This window comes from Desmodus rotundus, chromosome 1 (genome assembly GCF_022682495.2).
Source record: "Desmodus rotundus isolate HL8 chromosome 1, HLdesRot8A.1, whole genome shotgun sequence".
Classification (NCBI taxonomy): Eukaryota; Metazoa; Chordata; class Mammalia; order Chiroptera; family Phyllostomidae; genus Desmodus; species Desmodus rotundus.
The window spans coordinates 133270248-133283570 of NC_071387.1; the positions used below are offsets into that span (position 1 = coordinate 133270248).

Here is a 13323-nt window from a genome sequence, read left to right on the forward strand (position 1 = left end):
TGGCTTCTGGTAGGAGTATTTGTGTAATCCCTCCTGTTTGACAGCACAGTTGATTCCTGATGCATCTTTGCCTTCTCTTCTCCCAATGCCTAGCATGAAGCCTTAACAATAATAAAGATGGGAATAATGATACTACTCCTCAGTTTTTATCATGTGTCAAGCACTGGACTAAACATTTATTCGTCATTCTGATTTATCCTTATGACCACCTACTATTGCCATTTTGCCAAAGACTGAACAGAGGCCAGAGAGGTTAAACAAATACAGGGACTGTATTGCAGAGCATCTGGTCTGGGCCCCTTGGAGAAGAACAGACCTCCCTGATCAGGGTGTGTCTGATCTCCAAAGTCCACACCATGGTGCAGTGGCAATGTTGTGGCCTCCACTCAGGAATGGGAAGCTAGGAGGTTCTTCGCTTTCTCCTCCCTGTGGCCTTGCAGGTTGCCTTTGACGTGTTGGGCTTTAGCGCTGAGGAGAAGATGGGCGTTTATAAGCTGACTGGGGGCATCATGCACTTTGGCAACATGAAGTTCAAGCAGAAGCCCAGAGAGGAGCAAGCTGAAGTGGACACCACCGAGGGTAGGTGTTGGGCTGGGGCCTGTCAGAGATGAGGCAGCCAGTGGCAGGGCTCCCCAGGGCTTCGTGCACATTTCCGAGACAAGCTTTAAACCAAGGATGTTCCTTGAATGTCCAGACAGTGATATTCCCAGAGAGACATGATTTTGGTTTCTATACTTTACTTTGCCACTTGGCCTGGAGGGAGTGTGGAAACCATCTCAGACCTGTATTTTCTCATTGGCTACATGGGATCTTCTCTCCACCCTCGCCTCACCTAGGGAGACCATACTAAGTTTCTCAGGACACCATCTTCTTTCACTCACCTGCTTTTCTTTCCGTCCCTGCCCAGTGGCTGACAAAGTCGCCCATCTCATGGGTCTCAACTCCGGGGAACTCCAGAAGGGCATCACCAGGCCTCGGGTCAAAGTAGGCAACGAGTTTGTGCAAAAGGGCCAGAACATGGAACAATGCAACAACTCCATTGGGGCACTGGGCAAGGCTGTCTACGACAAGATGTTCAAGTGGCTGGTGGTCAGGATCAACAAGACCTTGGACACCAAGATGCAGAGGCAATTCTTCATCGGGGTGCTGGACATTGCCGGCTTCGAGATCTTTGAGGTGTGCCTGGCCTTGCCTTTCATTTCTGCTTTGGGCTGGCTGTTGTCCTTTTATAAATTACTTTTCACCGTGGTTCTCTTGCTTCTTACCTTGGACCTGGGATAGGCCAATTGTAGTTTGCTCCCAGGTATCTGACTTTGGGCCTCCAGAAAGTGTTATCTTCTTTTCCATAGTCATAAAGAATGATAATGGATAGAGTGAGTGTGTGCTGGACCTGACCTGTACTGGCTCACAAGAGTAGATTGTTAAATTTTCTGGAATTTTGTGAGCCAGCTGACATCATATTGATACATGGCCCTGTGAGTGTTTATATTGGAAATTGGCCAACACTACAAACCAGGCTTTTCTTTTTTTGAGAGAGAGAGAGAGAGAGAGAGAGAGAGAGAGCTGACTTACCAGCATACATTGGTGGCCTGCCACTTCTTGCCCACAGAAATGGGATTCTGCTCTAATCACAAGACTAGTGTTCTCCGTCAGGAAGATTTTACCTTGACAATTGGAAGCAGCACAATTAAGAGTCAATAGACTGGTTCTGGACTCAGGCTGGCCACCAACTAGTTGTGTGGCCTTAGGAAATTGTCCACCCCTCTCTGAGCCTCAATTTTCTCAACTGTAAAATGAACAGGCTGGAGGAGGTGATCTCTAAGGTCCATTTCAGCTCTGCTATCCTGTTATTCTGAGATTTCTACTAGCCACAGATGGATTTGTTTAAACAGCTCAGCCCAGTTTCTTTCAGGTTCTAACAGGTTAATTTGGCTGCTGTCTGCAATAGAATACTTTCATTTCATAGGTAGAAGGAGCCTTAGAGTTTCCAAACTGTGCTCCCCAGAGTCCTGGGCAGCCACCGACAGTCAGCCGGAGGGGGAGTAGGGAAGAAAGAGGATGCCTTGTGCCAACAGCAGAGTGTGTGCAACAAACACACAGGGACCAAATCCCAGCTCAGCTATTTCCAAGCTCTGTGGGCCTCTGTCCCCACATATAAATGGGAACACTAACCATTCTTGCCTTGTAAGGTTTTTCGAGCAGATGCAGCCTAGCCCAGGGTCAGATGCTTGCGCATGCTACATGAATATTGCTCTGTGATTTCAGTAGCACCTCGACTTCAACTGGTTTTTCACATGAGGCTTCAGCATGGGGTTTCATTCAGAGAAAGCAGTCTCTGACTTCAGAAAGGGGGTTGTATACATCCCTCAAACCCCTTCATTCTACAGATGAGGAATGAGAAAAACTACACAGAGAATGGTCCAAAGGCACAACAGGAGTCAGATCCATAAAACATCTAAGATAATTTCCATATCTGGCAAGAAAATGGTTCTTTCCATGAAGATTTTTGTTAACCACACAGGGCCGGAGTCTGGCTGCCGAGGTCTCGGTCCTGGAAGCAGCACTGTGTGGCCGGGGGCACGTGCTCCAGCTGCTCTGTCTTTGCAGGAAGAGTAATGGAGAAGGGCTTCTCACAGGGCTGAGGGGGCCACTGGTGAGATGGTCGGCATTAAGGCATTTGGGACAGCGTCTGACATGGGTTGGCCCTCAGCGGTTTTAGCTCTGCTGTGGCTTATCATTTGGTCCTGGAAGAGGCTCTGTCGGTGCCTGGGCTGAGACCCCTCTTTCTGTCCTCCTGCCGCAGTTCAACAGCTTTGAGCAACTGTGCATCAACTTCACCAACGAGAAGCTGCAGCAGTTCTTCAACCACCACATGTTCGTGCTGGAGCAGGAAGAGTACAAGAGGGAGGGCATCGACTGGGTCTTCATAGACTTTGGCCTTGACCTGCAGGCCTGCATCGACCTCCTGGAAAAGGTAACCTGCTTCTCAAAGGAGGGGCTTGGAGAGAGGCTGGGGCTCTGCCCAGGGCTCACGTCAGGAGGGAATGTCACTGGGGTCTGCAGGGAGGCGGCACCTGGATCCGGGGCAGTCAGCAACACTGCTGATGATCTTGGTTGGTCTGAACTTTAGCTTCTTATCTGCAAAATGGGTACAACGGTGACTGCAGTGACCACACTTAGTTGGGCTGTTGAATGCCTTAACTCATTGAATCATCACAAGCTACCATATGTGGGGGATAGATTAGTATAACCATTTCAGAGATGGAAACATTGAGGCACAGAGAAGGGATATCACTTGTCCAAGGTCATACAGCCTGTGAGTGGCGGAGTCAGGCTCCCCTGTAATCACACCATAGGGATTTTGGTGTTTTAGCAGATGGCCTAGTTCAAAAATAGACATGGTTTGACTAAATGCAGGAAAGGAATAGAAAAAGGACATTTATGGGACAGATGATCAAATTTGAACAAAGTATATTCATAGTATTACACCTGGTTTTTGTTATTGTACAGAGTAAAATATATTAACTTTTGGAGAAGTTGGATGGAGGGTATATAGGAAAACTTTACATGATTTTTTGAAAGCCTGAAATTGTATCAAAGTGAAAAGTTAAAAAAGAAAAATAGAAAGAAAAAAAGAACATATCTTGTGGGAGGGTGGAGGTGGGGGAGGGAGGTGGGTTCAGCTGGGGTGGGGTGGAGGGATGGGGAGAAAAGGCACACAACTGTAATTGAATAACAATAAAAATTAAAAAAAAAAAAGAACATATCTTGTCTCCTCGACCAGCAATTTTCAACCAGTGTGCCGCAAGAATTTTTAAAGCATGCAGTATCTGACTATTTAATCAGGGACACTGACATCTTTTTCCTCAGATTGTCAAAAGAAAATGACAATAGCCAACACAATAATAGCCATCTGGTGTGAATGAATCAAAATTATATTTACGGTATTTTTCTGTCGGATCGGCAAAAAATGTATTTTTGGTGTACCGCAGAATTTTAGTAATTAGTTTATGTGTGCCGTGAGATGAAAAAGGTTGAAAATTGCTGTCATAGGCTCATTCTTTGGCCTCTCATAGAGAATCTATCATCAAGATAGCCAGGGGTCTCCGATGTGGGCTCAGCTTTAACTCCCCAGGAAAACTGTCTCCAAAATCAGGCTACATGCATGATTCACCCGCCCACCCACACCTACACATATGTCCCTGTCCAGCTGTCACAGAGGCTGGAACATTCTCATGCCTGAGCTTTGGGGTTAAGCATTACCCTCTTCCAGAAGTCTTCTTTAAAAAGCCAGACCCTGCATGGAAGGGGGAATATTAAGGCACTAATAACATTTATGAGCTCCACTTTTTTGTGTCAGTAGAGACCTAGAACATGAGGCCCCTTGGTAACCAGGAATGTCATTAAGGAGGAGGAGTAGATAAAAGCAGATAAATCAAACACAGAGAGATCAGGTGTTATTGATCTCACCCTTTTCCTGGGGGCCAAACCTGCCTGGTACCACTGTTTAGGTGGCATTAACACTCGGGAAGCTACTTGCCCCCTTCAGACTTCAGTCTTCCCTTCTTCTGGACTTCATGAATTCTAGTCTCTTTCAAGTCTAAATGGCCATGGCATTCGAAGACCAGACCATGGAGCACCAGGCACCATTCCCAGAGTTCTGCTTCCTGGCCACATGGGGGTGTGGGCACCTGTCCCACCAACCCTTGGCTAATGTCAAAGTACCTTCTTTGGGATCCTGTGGCCTGTTCTAATGCCACCCACTCCTCTTCTCTTCTAGCCCATGGGCATCTTCTCCATCTTGGAGGAACAGTGTGTCTTCCCCAAGGCCACCGATGCCACATTCAAGGCAGCCCTGTACGACAACCACCTGGGCAAGTCCAACAACTTCCTTAAACCCAAGGGAGGAGGAAAGGGCAAGGTGCCCGAGGCCCACTTTGAGCTTGTCCACTATGCAGGCACAGTGAGTATTATATTAACCTGTGGCCACCTTCTGACTCCCGTTTCCTCCTGCTATTATGGGTTCATCCTGACACACCCTTCTGGAAGCTTCCAGCCTCCAGCTAGTACAGCCACAATAGAACAAGGTGATCAGTTCATTGAAATGAGCTTTAGCTCATACTCCATCATTATTTCTTTATCTGAGAATTCAAAAGCTATCCAGCCAAGAATGCCTGCCAGGGAGTGACCGACAGTTTGTGCCCCCAGAACTGCCAGGGCCACACCATTGTCTAAGGCCCATGGCTTGACAGCTGAACTTCAATCTTGGTCAGAAATGAGTACACTTAAAAAAAATTTCCATGAGCCCATTAATTAGTCTCCAAATGATTAACCCACCTCTCTGGCAGCTTGTTACCACCAAACCATCAAAGTGACATCTATGAAGCTGCTTTTCACTCATGACAAACTCAGTCCTCAGGGAAGGGAGTAATTAAGTGCACACAAGACTCAGGTTCTATTTGAATAATTGATTGGGATGACAACATTCATCCATCCAGCTTATAAAACCATGTTTGGCTTCCTTGGGATTTCAGTATTGCCATAAATGCCAATATTGCTGTTACCACTAGAGTTCATTGACTCTCCTTGGGTTTAAATGCAAGGAAACAGCAGCCTTAGCACAGAGCCGTCAGGAAAGGTGCTGTCAGATCAGGCATCGGGACCCAAGACTTTATCATCTCATCAACCATAGCAATGTCAGTTACTCGCGAAATGAATAGTACTGACACCTAGAGCAAATAGCAGGCTTGGGGCCGAACTGCAGCACTCCACTTCATCTCCCACGCTATTAGAAGCAATGGAATGTTTATAGCAATGGAATGTTAAAAGTGAAATGGGAGCTCTTCACTTCCAACAAGGCTCTAAAATAAAGCTCAGAAATGACAAACATATATGTGCTGTAGAGGAGATGAGAAGCCCAAAGGTTTGAGCTTCCCATCTGCTCCCTCAGTTCTTGGTACTCAAAGGAAGGATCTGAAAGGCTTCTTCATCTTTGCCTCTCCAGCTGATGCCACAGGGCAAATGGGAAACAGAAATTTGTGGATGTCCAATTATCTGGACACATGGAACCCCAGTTGTGGATAAATGCAACACCTCCCCCAGCCAATTCCACAAGGCAGTGTCCCAGGGTGTATGTGCTTCTGGGCAAAGAGAGACCAGATGCTCTTCTAGGGAGTTGTCTACTGGTCAGGCCTGTCACTGACAGCAAGATCAGCTCACCTGAGTAGAAGAAGATCCAGGGGTCAGGGAGGCTCAGAGTAGCCAGAAAAACATGACATGCAAGAGAAAGTCATAGCCCAACAGAGAGTAGCTGGGAGTCCTGGTTTGTGGGCAAAGCCCAGAGGTGCGGTGCCCAAAAAAGTAAATTGCAAATGACTTAAGAAATCAGATGATGGGGCCCATACCTGGGACATTCCAGGACTCCAGGCAAGTCATCAGGACAAGAATGGAAGTACCAGGAGATGGGAGATTGATCTTGGGAACTAAGAGCAGATAGAGCTGTAGGTAGGAATGTACTCACCAGTATTTGTCCCTTTTCAGGTGGGTTACAACATCACAGGCTGGCTGGAGAAGAACAAAGACCCCTTGAATGAAACAGTGGTGGGCTTGTTCCAGAAATCATCAGTGTCTATCCTGGCCCTACTCTTCAAAGAAGAGGAGGCTCCAGGTATGGCTGAACCCTTGTGTCCAGTCTCCCTGTAGTGATGCCCTTCAGTGGCCAATATGAAAAGAAACAACATTTTTTATTCAACTCTCATTGGATGGATGGATGGAGGGAGGGAAGGAGGGAAGGAGGGAGGGATGGATGGATGGACGGACAGATGGATGACATGCTGCTTGAGGTAAACCATAGAGGATATTGCCATAGAAGGATACAGATGCAACAACTGAATTGATCACTAGGCCCATATCACCTCTAGGCAGAACAATACTGCTGGGGAAAAGCTGATGCCCAAAATAAGCTCTCTGTGCTTATTTTCTGCTCCCTGCTCTCCTTTGTCTGAGGCAAATGCCAAGTCCATCCTTGCCCCCCACATAGTCCAGGCTGTGTGGCCCATAAGGGAAAACCCTGGGTGAGAGCTGCCTGCTGGAGCTGCCACTCAGTGGGGCAAGAACTGCAAATCTCCTTTGGCTCAGAGATGTTTTCACCAGCAACATGCAATTCTTCAGATGGTCTGTGGGCTCTTCCTCCTCCCTGGGCAATAGGAGAAGTTTATGCCCTTGTGCCAGCCCTAAATCACAAAGGGCTACCCCCTCTCCAGGGAGCACAGCACTCCTTTTGGCAATCATTGGCCCATTGGCCCACTCCCTGGTAGATCTTATTTTCCTGGTGAGAGGGCCCTGCCTTAACTAGCCCTCAAAAAAAAAAAGCTCTTTCAAAACCAGAGAACGCATGTCCTTGAAACAGCCCTTCACCCATGCTGGGTGCTGAAGGGAAACATGTTTGTCTCTTTTCCTTAGCTGGAGGCAAGAAGCAGAAGAGAGGGTCCTCCTTCATGACAGTCTCCAATTTCTACAGGGTGAGTAGGGGCTGCCCCAGAGGCCACCTTCCATTCAGTGCACCTATCTCCCCTTTTCAATGGTATGGTGGTTGGGCTGCCACCTCACAACCAAGGACAGGATGGCTTCATTTCTATGACTATGGTTGGCTCTTGCATTCGAGGAGTCTGTTTCCTTCTGAAGGGGTCACAGAACCATAAGACCATAGAGCAGAAATGACCCTCAGAGATGGTCCAGTCCAACTGTATCATTTCAGACTGAAACCCAGAGAGTGACGAGACTTGCCCAACATGACAAGTGGAGAGCTATCAATGGCTAAGCTCTAGTGCCCTAGAGTTAGTTGACACATCTTCTTTCACAAAGCTTGGGCTTTACTGGAAATGTTCCAAAGTGCAGAAATGCAGCCCATGGGGAGATGTTACACAAAGAAAACCTTTGCTATTTCCCAAGGATCAGCTGTCCTAAGGCACAGTGGGTTGCCTCATTGGAGGTATCCAAGTGGAACAGGAGGGACCGTTTAGTAGGGAGGTTAACGATGGGCAGGGGTTTGCCCACGCACAAGCACTGTGGCTCCCTGCACTACCAAGGGTCTACAATGACCCAGCCCTGAATGGGAAAGGGTCCGGCATCTTGTAAATCATGCACCTTAAGCAAGTCGGTGGACCTTGAAGAGTACTGCCATCCAGAAGAACTTCCCACAATGACAGAAACACTCTCTTCCTTCCAGAGGGCAACCACTATTCAATGTGCTGTCCCGTGGGGTAGCCACTAGCAATATGTAGTTAGTGAGTACTTCAAAAGTGGCCGCTGTGATTGAAATAACTGAATTTTAATTTTAATTTAATTAATTAAACTCTAAATAAATACCTCTCCTGGGCATGGATATCCTGCAACACCAACACCAAGCTTTGCTCCCAATTTTCCTTTTTCTTCCAACCCCAGGAGCAGTTAAACAAGCTGATGACCACCCTCCATAGCACTTCCCCCCATTTTGTCCGCTGTATCGTCCCCAATGAGTTCAAGCAATCAGGTATGTCATGGGGACATGTCTCCCTGCTGGCAGTTCTCAGGATTTGTGAATTTGGCGTTTGCTCCAAATTAAGTCGACTTTCAATAACCAGGGATGATTGGGGCTAAACAGAGTATGAAATAATCCTCAATGGATCATCCAAAAACTGTGTTCTAGTTGCTTTGTACAGCAGAATGGTGCCCACCCAGAGAGAAGTCACACACGGGAGAGCCTTTGGGTCTTTGCTGAATTGTGAGGGACCAGGGATTCCTAGTCAGTGATGGGAGAAGACTGGGGTTGATAACGTGGATACTCCCTTCAGTCTCCGTGAGTGGCAAGGAGTGGCCTGTCCCACCACAGGGTAGCGACTCCCCATCCTGTGCCCTCCCTCTTGGCAGGTGTGGTGGACGCCCACCTAGTCATGCACCAGCTGGCTTGCAATGGAGTCCTGGAAGGTATCCGTATTTGCAGGAAGGGCTTCCCGAACAGGCTGCAATACCCCGAGTTCAAACAGAGGTGAGTAATGTCTTCCCGAAACCTTGGATACAGTTCTCAGTTTTCAATGATTGGCAATGGATAAATATCCCATTGTCACAGACACTGTAGGTATGATGATGTTTGCAGCCTCACTATCACTACTTCAGTACTTCACTACCTTGGCCCAACTTTTAACTGTCAACACCTGCGTTTCTTTGCCTGAGGGCTTTCTCTGGCGGCTTGGCTACTTGGCAGGCTGAAAGTATCAGGAATTAATGCCTCCCCTGATGTATCCCTCAACCAGTGACTAAGGACAATTGGCATATAAATATTTCAGCTCCCTCACCCTTCTGGTGGGCTGACACTGAAGTGTGTCCTATACTGACTGTCAGATCCGATAGGAACATGCTAGTAAATGTTTAACAACAGGCTCTCCAGGTTATTTAAAAAAAAAAAAAAAAGGAAGGTCTGTTTTAGTGTCTGCCTGTATCTATGGCTTAAATACTCCCACCATGGCTGATTTCAAGCTACCAACATGTCATCACTCACTGAATATGATCTTGGAAAGAGATGCACACTATTCCTTCTTGTGAGCCAGCAGGAGCAGGTTCCAGCTCGCCACTGCTCCTAGTGTCCCCAGCAGGATTAAGACCCAGTTGCCTATTGTGATAACTGGCTTGATAACATGCCTTTTACTTGCTTCCCACCCCACTTCCTAACTCTACCACATCCCAGTTAACTACTTGCACTTCAATCCTGGTCTCAGGGTTTATTTCTGGGAGAACCCAAACCAAGTCCCCATCTTTTGGGAGTATTTTACTTCTAGGCCCCCTCTAGACCATGTGACCACAGATTGATGGAGTAGGAAGGATCACCTGAGGTCATCTTGTCCAAGTCATCTGAAGTCCCTAACTGGGGAAGCACTTGTCTAAGACCACAGAGGGGGCTGCTGGCAGGTCAGGAAAAAAAGTAGTTCTCCTATGCCTGGGAAAACAGAAAGAGTTTAGTGTCTGCATTTTTATGAACACCTGTCCCCTAACCCCCCACCGGCAATGACATTCAGTCCCCAAAGTCTCCTGTCAGACCCATCCCTCTGCCTGCTGGGGCCTCTGTAAAGGAGTCTATTCCCTGACTTGAGGGGATAGGTCAAGGGAAAACTGCATGGACGTGCTTTCATGCTGCCTGCTTGGAGATGATGACAACTGCATGACAGTTGTCATCCATCCCTCTCCTGACAGGTACCAAGTGCTGAACCCCAACGTGATTCCTCAGGGGTTTGTAGACAATAAGAAGGCCTCAGAGCTGCTGCTTGGGTCCATCGACTTGGATGTAAATGAATACAAAATCGGACATACCAAGGTAGGGTCTTCCTGTTGTGCTCCCACCCTACAACACTCAGCCTTGTTTTAAGAAGGTGAGCCCCAGGGTGTGAATTCCAGATTCACCACTGGCCAGTTGCCTGTCTTGGACAAGTTTCTCAGCTAATGAGAGCCCCAGTTTCCTCCTTTGAAAAACCAGGGCTCATAAGGTCAGTCTCGTGGGACTTGGGGACAATTAACAGTAACTTACATGAGAATCCAGCTCAGACAGAATGCTGCTCAATAAATGGTGGGATATTTCATAGGAATGTATGTGCCCCACATTTCTAAAAATAAAAGTAGCCAGTCAGAATCAAGGCCCTGGATTTGACTGGGGCATGGTAGTACATGTATGGTTGAAGTCTTCAGGTGAAGCACCATAATCCCAGGCCACTCACACCAAGAACCTCAGCCTCAAGTGGCCGGTAAGTCAGGGTTAACTCAGATGGAGCAGCCACCTGATCCTGATTCACAGGGCCTGGGCTGTCTTTTGTCTGTCCCACTTCCTGGCCCAACAGAATCCTGTCAAAAAAAGTTAGGGTTGGCCAGGCTGACAATGCAAGGTGTCCATCTATAGCTACAACCAAACTGTATCCCGACATGGGAGGAGCACTGGCTTTACAGTCAAGAGTGCCTCTGTGTAGCCTGGAGCAGGTCGTTGGCCTCTCCGGGTCTCCTGGGTGGTACAGGTGAGTGCAGCTTCTCTACGGGCCTAGTGTGGCTCCATGCATGTGAAAGCTCCAACATGTGTGTGCATCCAACATGTCAGCAAATGCTCAGGGAGTGCCCCCTGGATCCCAGGCATGATTTTCAACTGTAGGGTTAAACCAATGAACCAAAAAAGTGTCCCTAGCACCCTGGAGCTTACTTTATATAGCAGCAGGTGCTAGCAGAATTTTAACACTGCTCTAGAATCTGCCAGGACTATTAGCTTTGGCCTCCTTCACAATTGATATATGTTAGGTGTAGCTAAATTGGCTTCAGGAACACTCCAAGTTTTGTCACAGAATCATTAAGTACTTGAGCTGGAGAGAGCCTCGAAGACAAGCTCCTTCCCCCACCCTACCTTTGACAAATGGAAAACATAAGAAAGCTTAAGGGTGGGGTGGAGGTGACATGACCAATTTCATAGAACCAGATGGACAGAGCAGGCCTCAGACCCTACGACCGTGGGTCATGTGAGCTGAAAAAATAGGGCTGACTTCACCAGTATGACACAGTCTGACACAGCTACCACCTGGGCAAACAGACTGCATCGTGCTATTGTTCAAGAATTGCATTGGGCATCTCAGGTCCAGATAAAGGCCTGGGCTGGTGGGGACAGTTTTGTTCCCTAAGGACCAGGCAGGCTCTGGTGTCTGGGGTAGAACAGGGAACAGGGTGCTTCTGCCTGTAAACTGCATCCTTATCCCCAGTGTTGGCCCATGTGGGCCTCACACCCCTCCCCCAGCCACAGGCTCACCACCACTGCCCTTCAAAGACCAAACCTCAATGCCAATTAACTTTGAAATATCAAATATTTTACCCCATGATGGTTAGTTCCCTGGGTTTCTGGGGAGGCAGGGGAGTTGAAGGGGGTATTCTTTTCCTGTCAGTGCCTATAGCATCCATGTAAAGGGTTTAGTTGGGGGCTCCACTCCCTTCTCCTACATATAGAATCACAGACTCTCCAATCTCAGGAGACTTAGGGTCCTACACTTCCCCTGCACAAGAGGAGAGACCAAGGTCCCCCCACAAAGGACAGTGACTTGACCAATGTTACATGGACATTCAAGACAGGCTGAGGCCAAATGCAGGTCTCCTGGCTCCTTCTATCCTTCTAGAAATTTCTGTCATGTCCTATTAGAAGCCTATAAAAAGATGTTACATTATGAACCCTGGCAGGTGTGGCTTAGTGAATTAAGTGCCGGCCAGCGAGCCAAAGTGTCACTGGTTCCATTCCCAGTCAGGACACGCCTGGGTTGCAGGCCAGTCTTCAGTAGGTGGCACACAAGAGGCAACCACACATTGATGTTTCTCTCCCTCTCTTTCTCCTTCCTTTCCCCTCTCTCTAAAAATAAATAAATAAATAAATAAATAAATAAATAAATATTTTTTAAAAAGATGTTACATTATGAAACACACAATAAAGTGACCCCACCCCTGAGCCCACTTAAAAATCCAGAACTTAATGTTTGATCTCTTTCATCTCCTTCCTCCCCACCCCCAGGAGTAACCCTTGTCCTTAATGTTAACTATCCCTTTGCTTTTTTAAAAACAGTTTTATCACATACTCAATATGGCCCAAAGTTTTGCCTGGTTTGAGCTCCACGAAGGTTATCATACTTGATAAATTCTTGTGTGACATGCTTTTATCATTTAATCATGTTTCTAAGATGTATCCTTGTTGGTTGGTAGGTGACATCCACTCACTATCATGGCCAAATTATACTGCCTCGGGTGGCTACACCACAGTCATCCCTTCAGTGCTGCTAGATATATCCCTATAAGTCATGGTCCTATGTAGACTTTTCTCTAGAACAAATTCTCAACCTTGACTGTACATTAGAGTCAACTGGGGCGTTATAAACCACTGATGCCTGAGCCCTGCCCCAGAAATTGTTTGAAATGACCGATGCCCAGGTATCAGCATCCTTCCAGAGTCCTCAAGGTACAGCCCGTATGCTGAGATATATGCTGAGAACAGCTGCCTATTGCAGATTGTGCAAATGTCCAATTTGATGAGAGAAGGCCAAACCATTTTCCAAAATTGTTGTACCCTCGAACTCACCTTCCCCTTGATCCACATCCTTGCCAACCCTTGTTTGATCAGAAGTCCTAAAGATTGCAGTGGAGGGAGGGGTGAATGGTATCTTGTGACCTAAGTTTGCATTTCCCTCAGGTTGGGTGTTCGGGGATCTTTCTAACATGATATGCAAAGCTGGTCTTGTTTTCTTGGGGGGTGAGTCCCACTGACACAGCAGAGCTGGATGCGTGAAA

General features: G+C 47.3%; 1 protein-coding gene across 1 annotated transcript in view; it reads left to right on the forward strand.

Annotated features, from left to right (window-relative positions):
• MYH16 (myosin heavy chain 16) overlaps nt 1-13323 on the forward strand; it is an 83380-nt gene that overhangs the window by 35964 nt on the left and 34093 nt on the right. Inside the window, exons 12-20 of the mRNA XM_024571468.4 lie at nt 441-579; nt 908-1176; nt 2804-2974; nt 4781-4963; nt 6541-6667; nt 7462-7520; nt 8443-8530; nt 8908-9025; nt 10225-10345. Coding sequence (XP_024427236.2) covers nt 441-579; nt 908-1176; nt 2804-2974; nt 4781-4963; nt 6541-6667; nt 7462-7520; nt 8443-8530; nt 8908-9025; nt 10225-10345 — 1275 coding nt within the window. The remainder of the gene's footprint in view (nt 1-440; nt 580-907; nt 1177-2803; nt 2975-4780; nt 4964-6540; nt 6668-7461; nt 7521-8442; nt 8531-8907; nt 9026-10224; nt 10346-13323) is intronic.